This window comes from Bidens hawaiensis, unplaced genomic scaffold, assembly GCF_021521415.1.
Source record: "Bidens hawaiensis isolate Kalapana, Puna unplaced genomic scaffold, B.hawaiensis_p1.1 tig00007743_1, whole genome shotgun sequence".
Taxonomy (NCBI): Eukaryota; Viridiplantae; Streptophyta; class Magnoliopsida; order Asterales; family Asteraceae; genus Bidens; species Bidens hawaiensis.
In genome coordinates this window covers 61,836-80,650 of record NW_027491538.1, presented here as the reverse complement: position 1 = coordinate 80,650, position 18,815 = coordinate 61,836, and the positions used below count along the sequence as shown (strand labels likewise).

General features: G+C 39.7%; 1 protein-coding gene across 1 annotated transcript; it reads left to right on the top strand.

The window, feature by feature from the left end:
- Nucleotides 1-12,755: 12,755 nt before the first annotated feature.
- On the top strand, nucleotides 12,756-14,404 carry LOC143635927 (uncharacterized). Its single transcript, XM_077103637.1, has 2 exons — nucleotides 12,756-13,213; nucleotides 14,162-14,404. The coding sequence occupies exons 1-2, from the start codon at nucleotides 12,809-12,811 to the stop codon at nucleotides 14,354-14,356; spliced, it is 600 nt and encodes a 199-aa protein (XP_076959752.1). The 5' UTR covers nucleotides 12,756-12,808; the 3' UTR covers nucleotides 14,357-14,404.
- The last annotated feature ends 4,411 nt before the right edge of the window (nucleotides 14,405-18,815 follow it).

Sequence of the window (18,815 nt, the reverse complement as noted above, 5' to 3'; positions counted from 1 at the left end):
CTGACCCGTCTTCTTCTGAGGAATCCTCAGATGCTCCTCCGTTGGTGCGGAAGAAGAAAGCTGCTGCCGGCGTGAAGGGGAAGGAGAAGGCCTCCACAGCTGATCCAGTGGTTCTATCTGACTCGGATTCAGATAGTGAAGAAGTGGCGGGGAAGCCCGGTGGTGAGAAGACCACTGCTCCGGAGGCTACGACCGTTACCTCCGGAGAACCTACGAAGACGACGGTGACCGGTACCAAGAGGCCGGCTCCATCGGGTTCCTCCCCGCCCGTCCGTACGTTCAGGGTCAAGAAAACCCGTAAGTACAATTATAATGTCTGTAGATTTATCACTTCATTAATTTATCTAACACTTTCTTCTTTGTGCAGGCGTGGATGTTGACGCATTCCGGGGTGAAGCGCAGAGGAGTACCCTTCCGCCAATGACGGTAGGCTTGGTCAGCCTACCTGAGGCGTCGACCCAGGTGACCGCGCCTGCTTCCGCTGGTTCAGTTGCTCCTGAGCAGACTGTTCCAGCTGAGATGACGTCCCCGCCGGCCGTGAGTGCGATTTTTACAGCATCCTTCACAGAGCCGGCGGTTACTGCTGCTGCTGACTACGAGGCGGCGACCACGGCGGCGACCACAACGGCGACCACGGCGGCTGCCACCATGCCCGCGCCACCGGCACCGACGGCCGGACCATCAGGTACGCGCAGGGCGTCCCGCCGATCTTTGTCACCTTCCCGTCTGCCTGACCTGTTGGATGGATTTCCTTTAGGTTCAGGTGATGGGTTTGGCGGCTATCGGCCTGTCATTGACCCTACAGGTGCGTAGGGTTCCTTTCTTTTTCCCTTGTTTTTTATCATCTTTTCCTTACTGCCTTTGTTTCTTTTGCAGTGTCGGATTCCAATGAAGTGTATGTTCCGCGATGGAACATACGCCGAGGAACAACCCTTCGTACCCCTGTGGAGTGCGTGGACTGGGCTCGCCACGCTGCTCCTCATGGTGCGTTGGGGGAAGCCATGGCTAGCTACCAGGAGGGTAGGCTAACCAATGAGCTTCGGGTTCTCCAGGCCCGGACGCAGCCACGCGTCGAGCTGCTTTGTCGTGAAAACGACAAGTTGAAAGCAGCTCGCGCCAAGGACGTATCTGAGGCGCGTGCTCTTCGGGAGGAGAACCAACAGCTGGCGGCAGCTGCCGCCGACAAGGAGAAGGCCTTCAAGGCCCTCGAGGTTGAAGTTCAGGCGCGACTCGAGGCCCGTTCCAAGGCTGCCCAAGTTGTGAATGAACAGCTTCGGCTGGCCAGGGAGACTGCGCGAAACGCAACCGAGAGGGCTGCCAAGGCTGAAGCCGTTGCTGAGCCTTTGCGTGTGGAGAATGAGGAGCTCAAGGCCAAATTAGAGGCTCTTCAACGCGCTCATGATGCCTTGGCAATGGAAGATGCCAAGAAACTCCAGGAAATCCTGGACCAGAGGGGGGTGCTTGACCACACCGAGCGGAAACTCAAGGGCGTCGAAGAGGCTGCCGCAAAGGAAGTTTTACTTGCCAACCTTAACAAGAGCGAAGCCGAACGCGCCCATAACGAAGCTCAAGCTGCCCTCCAATGGCTTCTTCGAGAAGCGTTGCCTCAGGTATGTTTAGTTTTATCTTCACGCTTTTCTTTTGTAAGAAAAGGTTCTAATACTTGTGTTTTCTTTGTAGGTTGTGCGTCGGGTCTTTTCAGAGACCTCTTACGATGATGCTATGACCGCAGCCCTCAACGCTTCTCATGAGGATGGGGAAAAGGCCGGCTTCCTGCTTGGTCTAGGGTTTGTTGAGAAAGGCGTCCCGCCTTCCAACTTCCCTTTGTTCGATGTGGATACCGAAGCCATTTATGACCAAGCATTGAACCAATACGCCGCCTTCCCGCATCCAGTGGTGGAGAAGGTGGACGAAGTAGCTGCTGCTGATGATGGGTTAGCTGTCCTCAAAGCGTTCCTCGAACCACCCCGTTCTTCTGACGGAGCGGGTCCAAGTGGAAGCGGCCCTGAAGCTTAATCCTGAAGATCCCTTCCCATTGCTAAGATAGACTTGTATAGTTTTATTCTTTTGGGCGGGTAGTTACCCGGCCATTCTTGTAATAGTTAATTTGTGAAATATAAATCTTTTTGCGTATAAGATTGTTATTTCCTTCTTTGGGTTCCTTGCTTTATAAACTTATGACTTGCATACTTAGTTTAAATTAGCAATTTTCCAAGTGTTTAGAATAAGAACCTTTGAACATGGTTGATAATGGGTTAAAGTTTCGCTTCCTCCTTCGTGATTGTGCGGGTAGAACCGTCACTTGCACTTGGTAGGATGGCTAAACTTTAGCCTTCATCTGACCTGCGTGTAGGTTTTCCTTTTCAAAATTTCTAAGGCATTAAGATAAGTTAACCTTTGAACGTGGTTGATAATAGGTGTGAAGTTTTGTTTCCTCTTTCGTGATTGTGCAGGTAGAACCGTCACTTGCACTTAGTAGGATGGCAAAACTTTACCCTTATCTGACCTGCGTGTAGGTTTTCCTCATCCTTTGAGGATAAGTTAACCTTTGAACGTGGTTGATAATAGGTGTGAAGTTTTGTTTCCTCTTTCGTGATTGTGCGGGTAGAACCGTCACTTGCACTTAGTAGGATGGCAAAACTTTACCCTTATCTGACCTGCGTGTAGGTTTTCCTTATCCTTTTAAGAATTTTGTTTTTGACCATTCGACGCGCGGTTGTCGATAGGTTAGTGTTCAGTTTCCTTTCATGATTCATGCGGATAGACCGGCACTTTCATTTAATGGGAGAATTGAACTTTTCCTTCAACTGACCTGCGTGAAGGTTTGCCACGTTATTGGGTTCGTGCGGGTAGGACCGCCTTCCCACGCAACGACTTCACGTAATGTGAATGCCGTCACCAGTGTTGCATAGTTTAACCGTTCGACGCGCGGTTGCGTGAAGGTTTGTCACGTTTTTTGGGTTCGTGCGGGTAGGACCGCCTTCCCATGCAATGACCTCACGTAATTATGCGGTGAAAACCGGCATATTAGTGTTCAGAAAAGTATAAATGTAAAATCATCAGCTTCGATGTTCTTAAAGAGAATCATTTCCATTAGAAGTGGCTCTTGGCCTTTTCTTTACAAGTTGGAATTGATTTACATGCAGACTGTGTAAATGAGCTCCCTTCCATGTTGGGATGGGAGTGCCATCGAGCCGATACGCACCTGGTTCGGGATCTCGTTCTTTACGCAGCATGTAGTCTCGATTTTGAAGCTGGAATTGATTCGTGTCTTCCCCAGCTGAGGTTCTATACGCACCCGCCTGCTCAGCCTTTATTGTGCCACGAGGTGCGCGAGCGTCCCATCTCTGACAAATGCTTCGACCATGTCCTTTACGTCTATGCATTCTTCAGTGTTGTGGCCTTTTGTCTTGTGGAAGTCACAGTATTTGCTCCGATCAGCATCGTGACGATGTCGGATTATTGGAGGCTTTGGCCATGGGAGCTCTTCAGTGGCGAATATCTCAGTGACGCTTTTGGTGAGTGGCGTCCATCTGGAGTTCCGGTGCGACTGTACCTTATCCCTTCTGCCCACTCGATGTTGCAAGCCGGATGAGGTGTCAAAGTTTACCCTTGACTGCCAAATGCCTAGCTTCCGTTTTTTATTTAGTCTGGCGGTGAGGACGTTGTCTTCTCTCGTCTTCTGAGTGTAGAGGTTTGTGCTCTGTGGGAGATCTCTACCCAGTTGCTTCTCTGTTTCCGCATAGCGTTTTGCTGCTGTCATGATGCCATCCCATGTGGATGGCATGCCATCTTTACCCGTTAGGGTGCGGATGAGCTCTGGGTCATGTGCGCCCTGGATGAAGGCAGCGCGAACAAGATCTTCGCTGATATTGCCCAAACTTAGCTTCTTTGAGTTGAAGCGAGTGATGAAGTTTGGCAGAGATTCATCTTCCTCTCGTATGCATTTGAGGATTGTCCATTGCTCCTCGGTATACTTCCGTTGCTGGCTGAAGTGTTGGCTAAACTTCTGCTGGAAGTCTGCCCAGTCGTAGATGTGGTTGACCGGTAGGCGATCAAACCAAGCTCTAGCAGCCCCCACCAGCGTCATTTGGAACATGTAACACCACGTGGGTTCCGTCCAATTGCTGACGGTTGCCCCCGCTATGAACCTGTTCAAATGATCGTCTGGATCAGATATACCGTCATATGTGCCTATGTTAGGCATTTGTTTGGCACTCTTTGGGGCGATTGCTTCCGCAATGTCCCTTGCAAACTTGGACATTCCTGCATTTGCAACGTTTGGTCTGAACGTTTTGGAGAAGTCTCGTGGACTTCCACCTGTGCTTTTTGGTTTGAAGGCTTGTCCAAAATGCCTTTTCGGTTGGGATTCCGTCTCCTTACGCTTCCCTTTTGCCCTATGGCGAGGGTTCGCGTCGGAGTCGGATTCCTCCGAGTCATCCTCCCAGTACTCGAATTCGTCGGCCTGTTGCACGGAACGCAAGCGTTCGTCCAACTCAGCCTGGAATTCCTTTTGTCGTGCCTCCGCCCATGCCTTAACTTCATCGAGAGTCTGGCGGGGGAGTCTTCGTTTCTCAAACTGGGTATCGGTGGATCCCAGTAAGCGATCATTTACTGCACTTGCCCCAGCTTTGGTAAGTGGGGTAGTGTTCGTAAAATTTACTTCACTTGCCCCGGCTTCGGTAGCCGGGGTAGTGTTCGTAAAAACTGTGTTGCCGGTATTCCCCCTAGTAGCTGGGGTTGTGGTTACCGGAATTTCTCTAACCATCTTTGTAGAAGTTTGAAAAAACTGGAGAAAAATAAAGTTCTAGCTTTATGCACGGATGGCGCCAATGAAGAAACACTAACCGGACCCCGGACAGATTACTGGTAACCTGGGGGTTGGAGAGATGTTTCCCACGAGGGGTTAGACCCTTGGAAGATGGTTCTTCTGATAACCTGCAAAACAGACACCGTGAGCTCGTCACTGAGAAGGGGGGGGGGGGTTCCTCCTTGTGACCACCCTCCGGCGTGAGAATCAGACTAGATTGCTCTTTAAATATAAAAGTATATTAAGAGATTGCTAGAACAGATATCAGGTATAATATGATGATAATGTAATAAGATGATGATGATGATGATCATACCATTTGTGGTATTTATAGCCGAAGGTAGGTTTCCAAAGAGGTATGGCCGGCTGCAACAGTGTTCCTGTTCCACCAACAGTAGCCTACGCACGTGCCCTGCTGGTAGTTGGTGGGTAGGTAGCGGCTGATAGTGACCAGGCCTGCTGTATACTATTCCTGTTCCACCAACTGACGGCTACGCACGTGGTATGGCAGTAGTTGGTGAGTAGGCAGCGGCTAATAGTGATACAGTACAGGAGCATGCTGCTCGCCATACTGTATCAGTGAGCTGTCGTATCTCTGATCAGATCTTTCGCCCATACCTCGTCAGGTACAGTAAAAGATCCTTCAGTATACGGACTGGCTTATTTGGGCGGGAGTATTCCCCCTCCCGCCTCTGTGCGGGATTGCTCCCGGCTTGGCTCATTCCTTCAGGTGACACTGAATGATCGAGAGCTAAGTGCCTTGTGCGTGTAGCCATGCTGCGCGGGTGGCCTTCCCTAATGGCTTGTATCCGAGGCTGCGGGGACAGGCGGAGTCCTTCACCATTGGGAGGCATTTCCTGCGGGACCAGCTTGCGTACTGCGCGTAAGGACGTCACGTCTCTGAGCATGGTTGGTCCTGCGGATCCAGTTGGTCTCTGCGCAGACGTCCCTGTTTAAGGTGAGTCTTGCGGGTCCAACTGGGCTCTGCTGGGACCTACCTCTTCAGTTATTAAAACTCAACTCATGTTCTGTCGCTCGATATCTAACAAAGTCTTAAACACATGTTTCGATTAGCTGGATCTTTGGTAGACAAGTGAGCCTTTGAAAGATACAATAATAAGTTGTTAAGATCTACGTTAGGTGTCTTTTTCGTGTAGGGTTGATAAGTGTGTTTTATTAAATTTGTAATGTGTCATTCGTTTGGTTGTTTGTAAACTTGTTGGACGTGTTATTAAACTTGTTATGCCAGTTTTAATAAGTTTCAATGACGTTTATCGTCTTGTTGGTCAAGTCGTGGAGATTGTGAGACTTATGGGGAAAACCTTGTTTTTATGATTCTTGTTTTGGAGATGATATTGTCATAATTCCATAGGAAAGGTTTACACTGACACCTAGATTTTCTTAAAACTAAGCTTCAATGGAAAATTATTTTCTCAAAATTTGAAAGTTATAAAGAACACCATAAAATTAGACGAACTTTTAGATCAGTATTTCCTAAAAAAAAGCAAAACTTTTTTCAATCTTAATAAAATAATTAACAAAAGAAAAGGTCTTATAAGTTAGATTTGGATTTAAAATAACTGACACAAGAAGTTTTAAGTGTTTAACGAACCACCTAAGGCTTAATAGGAAAGGTTAATATTTCTTTGTTAGCAAGAAAATAGAAACTATAAAATGTCTAGCTTCTATTGATCTTCTCTTTTACTTAAATATATATGTTTGTAAGAGTTGAAATTCAACACAAAAGGAGGATTGCACATTTTCACTTGCTACGTAAGACTTTAAGAGCATTTTTAGTGTTTATAGATTTGAAGTATTTTTGAGATTTCAAGAGTACAGAGTGTTGTCGAGTGTTGTTATAAACCAACTCATCAAAAGCTTATTTATACTAACATAGGAGAATGATCATGAGAGAACTCCACCTTTAAAAAAGAGCTCGATGGTTAGAGTAGGGTATGAACCGGGTATTGATCAAGTACGGATACTGGTTTAAACCCACGTACGTGTCTGAACCCATTTTTTTCTTTTTTAAATGGCAATATCATTAGAAAACCAAAATGGACCATTACAAGAACCAAAGGCCCAAGTCATATAAGGAATGCAAATAAAGTATAAACGAACAATTTCACGGGAAATTAATAAAATTAAACTTGAAGCACTTCTCCCAATCGAGGCAAGAACTTCTGCTTCTATACTTTACTCATAAAAAAGGAAGCCATTATTATGTCGTTCACCACTTTATGAAAAATGAGATCCTTCCATGATTTTCAAATCAATCAACACGTGACGGTCGAAATGGATTGAACCGCTAGACACTCCGCTTTATTTAAGTTGTGCTTACTCTGGAATTCTAGCAACTCGTCTACCGAATCAAAGTTGGTCAACTTCGATAGCCTAACGCAATAATATATGATCGACCATACCTATTTAGCCACCCAATAATGAACAAAAAGATGCTTGGATGATTCCGCAAATACTCCACAAAACATACGATTCTAATTCTCGAATACAATGCCCCTATATGACAATGCTGATTTCATTTCAATGTGATCTACTTATAGTCTAAAAAAATCAATTTTAATGGGGGCTCATTTTAACAAAAAAGAAGACCCAACAACTTAATGCTCCCTGTTATCTATTTCTCATCTTAAAGTTTTAACCTTGAAAGGAGATAAGCAGTCATCATCAAAACCATACCACAACCTTTTATCTAGACCATCTATAAAGAAGATCTTAGAAATAAAATTAAGGAACCTAGCTGATTGATTCTTTGAACATCTAATCAAAGGCTTCGCTCCTCATTTATAGAACTTCCCCAAGTCTCAGGTCAAGAGAGAAGAGTGATGGCCTTTTTTGAGTCATACACTTCTTTTGAGCTCTTTTTTTTGCCTTTAAGAGAAGAGTGATGGCCTTTTTTGAGTCATACACTTCTTTTGAGCTCTTTTTTTTGCCTTTAAGGTAAAAACCAAGTTGATCACAATTCAATTTTTATTTAATCATTGTCTCGTCTTGATGATAGTTAGTTCCTTTATTTAAAACCAAAATTTTTATTTAATCATTGTCTCGTCTTGATGATAGTTAGTTCCTTTATTTAAAACCAAGTTGATCACAATTCAATTTTTATTTAATCATTGTCTCATCTTGATGATAGTTAGTTCCTTTATTTAGTACGCCGTTCAGAGGAAGAAGAGTTTCTCCCTCATACAACTTCACTACTATGAAAACGAGGAGTCGCACCATCGGATGTCTTGTACGTTTACCGTGCATACAAACATTCAAATAAATTATGATTCTCAACTTACACACCACCGGATGTCTTGTCCGTTTTCCGTGCAAAGACAACAGAAAATGCATCAATTGTGAATGGTAATTTTTATGAATAGAGAATTATAAGTGAATAGTTAGTTCCTTTATTTAGGACCAAGTTGATCACAATTCAGTTTTTATTTAATCATTGTCTCGTCTTGATGATAGTTAGTTCCTTTATTTAGTACGCCGATCAGAGAAAGAAGAGTTTCTCCCTCATACAACTTCACTACTATGAGAACGAGGAGTCGCACCATCGGATGTCTTGTACGTTTTCCGTGCATACAAACATTCAAATAAATTATGATTCTCAACTTACACACCACCGGATGTCTTGTACGTTTTCCGTGCAAAGACAACAGACAATGCATCAATTGTGAATGGTAATTTTTATGAATAGAGAATTATAAGTGAATGGTTAGTTCCTTTATTTAGGACCAAGTTGATCACAATTCAATTTTTATTTAATCATTGTCTCGTCTTGATGATAGTTAGTTCCTTTATTTAGTACGCCGTTCAGAGGAAGAAGAGTTTCTCCCTCATACAACTTCACTACTATGAGAACGAGGAGTCGCACCATCGGATGTCTTCACTACTATGAGAACGAGGAGTCGCACCATCGGATGTCTTGTACGTTTTCCGTGCATACAAACATTCAAATAAATTATGATTCTCAACTTACACACCACCGGATGTCTTGTACGTTTTCCGTGCAAAGACAACAGACAATGCATCAATTTTGAATGGTAATTTTTATGAATAGAGAATTATAAGTGAATGGTTAGTTCCTTTATTTAGGACCAAGTTGATCACAATTCAATTTTTATTTAATCATTGTCTCGTCTTGATGATAGTTAGTTCCTTTATTTAGTACGCCGTTCAGAGGAAGAAGAGTTTCTCCCTCATACAACTTCACTACTATGAGAACGAGGAGTCGCACCATCGGATGTCTTCACTACTATGAGAACGAGGAGTCGCACCATCGGATGTCTTGTACGTTTTCCGTGCATACAAACATTCAAATAAATTATGATTCTCAACTTACACACCACCGGATGTCTTGTACGTTTTCCGTGCAAAGACAACAGACAATGCATCAATTGTGAATGGTAATTTTTATGAATAGAGAATTATAAGTGAATGGTTAGTTCCTTTATTTAGGACCAAGTTGATCACAATTCAATTTTTATTTAATCATTGTCTCGTCTTGATGATAGTTAGTTCCTTTATTTAGTACGCCGTTCACAGGAAGAAGAGTTTCTCCCTCATACAACTTCACTACTATGAGAACGAGGAGTCGCACCATCGGATGTCTTGTACGTTTTCCGTGCATACAAACATTCAAATAAATTATGATTCTCAACTTACACACCACCGGATGTCTTGTACTTTTTCCGTGCAAAGACAACAGACAATGCATCAATTGTGAATGGTAATTTTTATGAATAGAGAATTTTAAGTGAATAGTACCTTTGTTATATAAATTGTTTAGAACTCTGTCCTTCCATCAATGTGGGATAAACTCTCAAATCCAAGTTTTGACAGCTTTAACATTTCAACATTTAACTTTGAATATTGATATCTCATTCATCGTAGCTCCATTTTAGACGCAGTTTGATTCGTTGGGAATCTCTCACAACATAGAATACAAACGAAATAGATAGCACTTGTGTTAGCTACAGTTACATATAAATTACCAGAACTAAAGATTGCGAAAATTCATTCTTATTAAAACTCAACTCATGTTCTGTAGTTCGATATCTAACGAAGTCATAAACACATGTTTCGATTAGCTGGATCTTCGATATACAAGTGAAGATTTGAAAGATGCAATAATAAGTTATTGAAATCTGTGTTAGGTGTCTTTTTCGTGTAGTGATGATAAGTGTGTTTTATTAAATTTGTAATGCATCGTTCGTTTGGTTGTTTGTAAACTTGTTGGACATATTAAAGAACTTGTTATGCCAGTTTTAATAAGTTTTGATGACGGTTTTCGTCTCGTTGGTTAAATTGTGGAATTTGTAAGACACTGGTGGGGAAAACCTTGTTTTTATGATTCTTGTTTTGGAGATCATAGCGTTATAATTCCTCTACCGGTAAATGTTAAGACTTAGGAGTAGAGGTGCACAATTTTGGTTTTTTTCTAAAACGGTTCGGGTTTAAACCAAAACAGCTCCAAGTTAGAACCAAAACAGTCAAAGAAAAGTTAAAACTGGTTTTTGTTGAACCGGTTTGGTTGGAAACCAGTTTGAAGAAAGTCCAAGATTTGGGTTGACCGGTTTCAAACTATAAGGTTACAAGTTACAACCCGGTTTTACCCTACAGTTCAGGTCAAAACCTACCCGGTTCTTGTAAAATCAGTTTCAATATTGTTTCGATTCCACTAGTTCTTTAGTGCACCTTTAGTTAGAACATGCGTTGTAATGGGGAGGTGATTTGTTTCAACAATATATTATCCATATATTAAATGCATTGTTATGGCGATGCACCGACACGTGGTGAGGCATTCATGTCTCACTAAAAGTGTCGACTCAAGGGCAAAGCTTCATTGAGGCCCGGGGTGGCCCCGGCCTCCCCTGTTTTTTTTGCACAGTAGTGTAAATTTACCCGTTTTAGGCCGAAAATTTTTATACATAGTGTAAGTTTAGCCTTTTTCGACCGGAAATTTGAGCCCGGCCCCCCTCGTTTGTGAAATTTTGTATACATTTTGAGCTCCCCGGTGCCTCAGTCCAGGCTTCGCCACTGTGTCGACTTGTTGCAAATTGTCAGTTTTTTAAAATCATGAAATGGAAGCACGTCTTATCTTAGAAAATCTTATGTAAAATTAATCAAGCATAAAAGTTTCGTTTCGATCTTGCATTGAAACCATCAAGCATACAACTTGAGAAAACATAAAACAATCTACTCTTTTTGGCTTTAATGTGGAATATGTTAGAATCCCATGAGTTGTTGATGATCATTGTTGTGAGGAAGGAGAAGACAACTATTGTTGTCGAGTAGTCTCGGCTTCTTCTAAGAAACCGATCTTAATTATGGCACTTGGTCGCACCATAAAACAAGACCGTCTACGAGCAAGCCCTGACTCGTGCGTACGTGTGCTGTGAAAATGTTTTTTGAATTAGCAACACTGACACCTAGATTTTCTTAAAACTCAACTTCATTGAAAAATATTTTCTCAATGCTTGAAAGTTATGAAGAACACCATTTCGGTCGCATCATCAGGCGAGTGATTGCCTTTACGGGCTGTCATGGACGTCTGAGTGATTCCGGGACAGAAACAGTTCACACTGATCACCACACCTTTATATCTACGAGCCAAAACTTGAGAGTACGCATTCAAGGCGAGCTTGGAAACTGAATAATCGGTCCATATCTCTGGCCAACCCGCCATATATAGTCCACAGTCCTTCGGCCACAATTTGTAGAAACTCACTCACCACCGTTTCTATTCGGTCTTTGTTCAGGTTTTCTTTGTCTCCGAGTATTGACTTCATTTGTTGGTTTTTCAGTTTCTGCATAACTTGACACATGAAGTAAATAAATTAATTAATAAGTCACAAGTTATATTATATAAAATAAAAATATATTTAACCTTAGTTGCCAAAATAGTAGTAATGTTTACTTGAAAGAAATAAAAGACTGAAACCAACCATCCTTAAGAAATATTTTTTCCTTAAATAGAAACAAAATTGGTCGGTCTAATAAAAATAAATAAAAGACAGGTCCCAAATGTATATTTAAGGAGCACATGCACGCATTCTTTAAAAAAAATAAAAGATTATATATTGTTGATCGATCCAACTCATGATTTGTATATAAAAGGTGTTCAAGTATGTGCATTAAGAAAACTAGTTAATGGCCAAAAATGTATATTTAAGAACCACATTCTCTAATTAATTATATATGATAGTGATTTTGTAATCACAATAAATAGTTTAAATAAATACATATTAGTTATTCATATATAGAACTATAAAGATGTTATATAGAAGTCAGCTCATTTCAGTCTTACCCAAAATACAAGTACTTGTATTGACATTAATTAGCTAGGTTAAGCATGAATAGGTGAGTTACGTAGTTACGTACATCTAATGTTCCAAGACGAGAACTGATCATATTGAGGATGCGAGCTATGAATGAAGAACGACGAAAAAGGGGCAACATAGCATGGGTAAACCTTTTGGGAGGTAGTATATGAGATCTCATAAATGCTGTACAATATTATATTTTGAATCCATTTGATGCATGTATTGATTATCTAGTAAAAGTTTATCTTGGACATAGGAGCTCGGGACTTTGTTTTGGTTACGTACTTAGGAGGTCATTCGACGTTCTTGGATTGTCCACCCGAATACGCATAGTCAGTGCGCTTAAAATGTTATGATACCGTTCTAGATGTTACATTACATTATATTATATTATCTACAAACCATGTTTGTTTTTAGCAGCTTATAATATAAAGTTGCAATTCATAAAACCTATATGACACGTGGACTCCATACGTGTCAGCAGCTTATAAAGTTTCTTGCTACGTGTTGGGTCATCTCACATGCCATGCATATCTGTGCACCACGTAACCTCTTTTCATCATCTGACTTTATCCTATATAAATCCATTAACAACCTCATCAAATTAATTCATAAAACACAATCAATCAATCGTATGTTCTAAAGTGAAAGTTTACTAGAAAACATGGCACAATTCGGAGGAGATAAGCAGTACGGACGTGAAACTGACGAGTACGGTAACCCGATTCAGGGTGGAGTTGGCCACACCGATGAGTATGGTAACCCTGTTCGAAGAACCGACGAGTTTGGAAACCAGGTTCCCTCCGCTACAGGAGGGACCCTGGGTCATCAGCATGGTTTAGGTCAAACGACCGGTGGCTATGGTACCGGCCACCAAGGGTTAGGTACTGATTTTACCTCGGGAGGCCGGTCAACCGGTCAGACCGGTTACCAGGGTCTGGGTACGGAGCCTACAACCGGAAGTTTCCAAAACCAACCCGGCGCTGCACCTATTGGCGGAGCTGGTTTTGGAGGTGTTGGAACTGGAACGGGCATGCTTCATCGTTCTGGAAGTGGCAGCTCAAGCTCTGTAAGTGCATAAATAATCATCATCGTACTCATACTCAGTATATTTTACCAATAGCAAAGCTATGATAGGGTATAAAGTTTGCCTTGGTAGGGTATAAGGAAGGTAAGATGTAGAGCCTGCTGCTTTCTCAGCATATCTCATTAATAGCAAAGTTATAGTCAGATTAGGATCTGAAGAGGGTAAGATGCAGAGACATCTTACCTTTATTCTATAGGGATGTTGAGAAACATGGTCAGATTAGGATCTGATGAGGGTAAGATGCAGAGACATCTTACCTCTATTCTATAGGGATGCTGCTTTCTCAGCATATCTCACTAATAGCAAAGTCATGGTCAGATTAGGATCTGAAGAGGGTAAAATGCAGAGACAGCTTAACTCTATTTTATAGGGATAGAGAGGATCTGAAGAGGGTAAGATGCGGAGACATCTTACCTCTATTCTATAGGGATGCTGCTTTCTCAGCATATCTCACTAATAGCAAAGTCATGGTTAGATTAGGATCTGAAGAGGGTAAGATGCAGAGACATCTTACCTCTATTCTATAGGGATACCTCTATTCTATAGGGATAGAGAGACTGTTTCCGATGAGACCCCGGCTCGATAGGGTTATTTTTACGAGAATAGTAAAATAACGTCAAAATTAATGCAATTTCACTTTTGCCCACATGAGATTCACACATATATATACATGAATATGCACGCACCACGAGGAGGGCGTTAAAGGGCATAAATAACTTATAAATAAATAGGAGCTAAAAGATTAGAAATTAATATAAAGTTAATTTAAATTTTAAATATATATATAAATAAAGGGTCTTGAAATGAGTTCATATATAGTTTTTACATACATAAAATTAGATATTTGTTTGTAGTTTATTTGTTTTGAGCTATATGAATGTAAATAAATTATGGTATTGAATTAATCTGGATTTAATTAATTAATTGTAGTCGGAGGATGATGGGCAAGGAGGGAGGAGGAAGAAGAAAGGCGTGATGCAGAAGATTAAAGAAAAGCTTCCTGGCAGTCATGGCACAGATCAGCAGACTACGGCTGGTGGTAATTATGCAGGGCATGGTGAGACCCATGAGAAGAAAGGAATGATGGATAAGATCAAAGAGAAGCTACCTGGATCACATCACTAATTATATTATATATATATATATATAGCTAGAAAGTGAGAATAAAGATGAAAGAATAAGCTGCATGGCTCTTGTTTCTTCCCCAGTGTATGGTGTACTGAAAGCTAGCCACAGCAAGCTGGTATCGGGTTGTGATGTGGTCTTAGGTTGGTAGCTAGGTCTCCTGTAAAAGTGTAATTTTCTTTTGGTTTGGTGTTTATGAAAGGGTGCTCACTCTACTTATATATAAGTACTACTGGAAACAAGAATTTAAACGCAAGTAAAAACGTTAAAGCATAAACCCGATGCGTAGTCAGTCTATATCAAGTTACGGCATCGAAACTAAACAAAAGAAATAAACCCGTCAATGCCAAAATACAACAAATTGTCATATGTTGGACCAAAAAGAACGGCATGTTACGGCTGCGAGCCAACACAAACTCGGTTCGTATCAGCGGTACAAACATAAATTCATAAACATAAATTATAAATTAGTAATCTAAACAGAAATATTTTAACGACGACCTATATATCAAACGTTGAAACGCGAATATAAAACCATGCGAGATGGAATAATTTTAAATTGTGAAAAAAGTTTCGGTCGGTGTAAAATATGTAGCTAAGTTTAAGAAAACCGTTTAACCAACAAATAAAATATGTAAAAGCCGACACTTTTCCATGTTTAACGTTTGAAAATATAATTGTCAAATATTTTAATGGCTGGCAAAAAAAATTATAATAAAAGAAATAAATACTATTATTTTTATTTATGAATTTATAATTAATAAATTAGTGAGTATAATAATTATAAAATATTAAAAAATGCATAGTAAAATGAATAGATAAATACACTTTTTAATATATACATTAATTGCTATTTTTCATTAATGCTTATGTAAGGAACTGATAAATAACAACTGAGAATTAAGGATATCTTTTCGGCATATAGCTTTTTTTTATTGATGTCCAGATTGAAAAACCGAAAATTTTGAATATATAATAAAACTTAATTAGGACAGTTGAAAATCCAATTTAAAATTATGTTTTCACTTACCATAAGGATGTTGAGACAAACTTTATAATTGACATGATTTCTATACTCATTAATATAAAAGATATTGATTATGATAAGCTTAAAAATTGAAATAAAAATATGAAGATATTGTTTTCCATTTAATTTAGTATATCCAGAATTAACAAAATCCAAAAGACGAGTGGCTTGATTAATTGAAAGTTTAAACACCATTATCCTCCTTCCTATCGTCGTTTGAAGCACTCTTTAAATGTAACATAAATTGATTTGTATCATCTTTCCGATTAAAACGACTAAACATCAATTTGAAAATCGTTAAAAATTTAATAGAGGTTTTTTTTTTCTTTTTTTTCCTAAGGAGGTCAAATGAGAAAAAATAATGTAAATGGAAGGACTGGTTATAATTATATTAACAAGCTGAAATTATTACTGACCAGTTTTTTTTCTTTTTTCTAAGGAGGCCAAATGAGAAAAAATAATGTAAATGGAAGGACCGGTTATAATTATATTAACAAGTGAAATTATTATTGACAAACTCTAAAAGAAAATTAAAAAAGATTATTAAAACCCAATTTTTTTATATAATTATCATACTACTAAAATATTTAGGAATATGATCCTCGCAGTAAGACTAAACTTGAAAATAAAATTTGTTCGGATATTTAGTTAGACCGATATGGAGTAACGGAGCTAAGGAACATAAGTTCTAATAATTAACAACAAAGCTCTATCCAATGTCCCGTTAGAAAAAAGCTGGTCTCTATTAATTTGTTACTTGCATAAAAGTGTATGAAAGTAGATTGGGTCATTGATAACGAGCTTTACCTAAACTGATATTGAAGATGAAGTAAAAATTTAAGATGGTGGTCAGGTTTGAATCCGATTCCAATCTGGTTTTACCAAAGTAGGCATTCAGACAATGGGTTTCCCAAAACATTAAGTTATCTTGGGCAACTGGGCTTTATTCGTTAGTCGTTATCAAAGCATCTTTAATTTTATTACTCGCATGTATAGATATATAATTTCAGGGGGTGAAGAGATCCTCTACTAAATAAAGTCTTCAATAATTTCACATGTGGCTTTGACTCTTGACACAAAGTCTTCAGTCAATTCACATTTCATGGAAATATTCTAGAATCTTAAATCATCCATGGGAAAGCATTACAAGTTCTTAAAGTGCAAATAAGCCATATTTTAGTATGGGCTTAGGATCACTTGTAAATAACTTTATAATTTTTTATAATAAATGTTTTGAGTGTGATTATAAAAAATTAAGGGTGTGAATCACACATACTACAGAAACTTAATATGGAGCATGGAGTTAAAAGACAAACTATTACACGGGGCCTTTGGTAGAGGAACTCAAACGCTTGCTATCATGCCACCTCCTTAAGGCTTAAAGGTTGAAATTCATTAGATTAAGTTTAACTTAACGATTTTTGGTTAGATTGAAGTCGAGCCCACAACACTTTTAACTAAATATGCTATGTTCGTATATGTGGGCTAGCTAGTTCATATTTACCGACTTTTAGAAGAAATTATATATATATATATTATAACTCAATTTTTACTGTAAAAAGTCAAAAGAGAATTAGTACTATGTTATATAGTTTAAACCCGATTGGTTTATAGAATTTATGTTTTAGCGGTAAATTTATAATATTATATAGAATAGTAATACGTAAAAGAAGGCATTGGCGAAGTTTAATTGAGGCCCGGGTGGCCCCAGCCCCTCTGTTTTTGTGCGCAATAGTGTAAATTTACCCTTTTCGACCGAAAATTTTTCAACTTACTTTATTTGTGATCCATTAAGTTTGAAGTTTAATATCTTCCAATGTTTTCAAAGGCAAACAAGTTTCAAAACTGAAAATTAACAGAGTCCTCGCCTTCCAGATCAACCAGACAAGTGCGTAGATCAAGACGTACCCACCTAAGCTTAATACATTTTCTCGGCGACTCTCTGTACGCATCCGGTCATCTTAAAAGATTGAACGACTACGACGAGAAGAGAGCAGCAGACCACTGACTACGTTTTTAGATAACTATATTATTTTAGACTTTTAGTTGCTAGGCTATCGCCTATTGAAAGTTGAAATTAAAAGTGAAAACACGCTTGTGTCGACCTCACAGGAGTGTCCCCTCTTGTTGGGATTAGGGACACTGGATTTGTAGCAGGCCAGGCAACATTGAAGGCGGCATCGGGCAAGGTTGCTAAACACGAGAGAGCTTGTTTGGAGAATCAACACGTGTTTATCCCATTCGCCTTTGACACTTTTGGTTTCTTAGCTCCGGATGCCGTGGACCTTTTGAATAGGGTTCAGAAAGTTGTGTATAGTAACGTATCAGCCCATAAGAATCAAAACTTTGTTTTTAGTCGGATTGGGTTTGCTATCCAAAAGGGGGTTGCGGCGCAGCTTGTTGCCCGCTTACCTGCCACTTCATTGTAAATCGTTTGGATGTTTCCATGAAATATAAAAGGAGCATTATTTTCAAAAAAAAAAAAAAGTGAACTAAAGTTGTTATATTGAACAAATTTTCAGAAGAGTAGACTGCGGTTTTCGTCCATGTGGTTTGTCTAAATATGCAGTTTTAATCCAATAGTTTCAAATTTGTGATTTTCGTTCATGTGGTTTCATTTCACTTGCAATTAAACCCTACCCCACTAGCCCTGTTAAGTTTGGTCTTTAAACCTATCAATGTGCCCCTCACGTGAGGGACAGTTTTGTATTTTATTCTTCTAAAATAATCCCCAGTCATAATTCGCAAGCCCACACATGAGGAGTTGGGGTGTAATTGAGAAAAAGAGGGTACAATATTGCCCCTAACGTGAGGGGCACACTGATGAGTTTCAAGACTAGACTTAACGAGCTTAGTGAGGTAGTGTTTACTTGCAGGTGAAATGAAACCACGAGGACGAAAATCATAAATTTGAAACTATCTGACTAAAACCGCATATTTAGACAAACCACAGGGAAGAAAACCACAGTTTACTCCTTCCAAAAAAAGACAAATTGGATTTAAAAAATCCCAACTATTTGTTATTGGCCGATAATAATCTCAACTTAGTTTATTCCCACGAGTGATCCCAAATTAAAAAAAAAAATTGGCTCTTAATAATCCCCATTAAAAAAATCTAACGGAGTTAAGTTTTTCTGAATCTCAAACTGATTTTTTATGGTTTTTGATCAGAAAGAGGATACGGGTCGATTGATGTAAAACTTAGCTCGAAACGATGTTCCATACGATTTGATTAGTGCATCAAATCGGGTGTTTGAACTTCAAATTAACAATAATTAAGTTGTTTGGAGTATCGTTTCGAGCTAAGTTTTATATCAATCGACTCTTATCCTTCTTCCAATCAGTTTGAAATTCAGAAAACGCCGTTAGTTTTTTTTTAACGGGGAACCATTGATAGCCAACTTTTTAAACTTATGGGAAAAAATTAAGTTG

What these genes read in the sequence shown, in the direction of transcription:
- LOC143635927 (XM_077103637.1), top strand. Translation starts at nt 12,809, where the DNA reads ATGGCACAATTCGGAGGAGATAAGCAGTACGGACGTGAAACTGACGAG. An exon ending in GAAGTGGCAGCTCAAGCTCT is followed by an intron (nt 13,214 to 14,161) that starts GTAAGTGCATAA and finishes AATTAATTGTAG; the next exon opens with TCGGAGGATGATGGGCAAGG.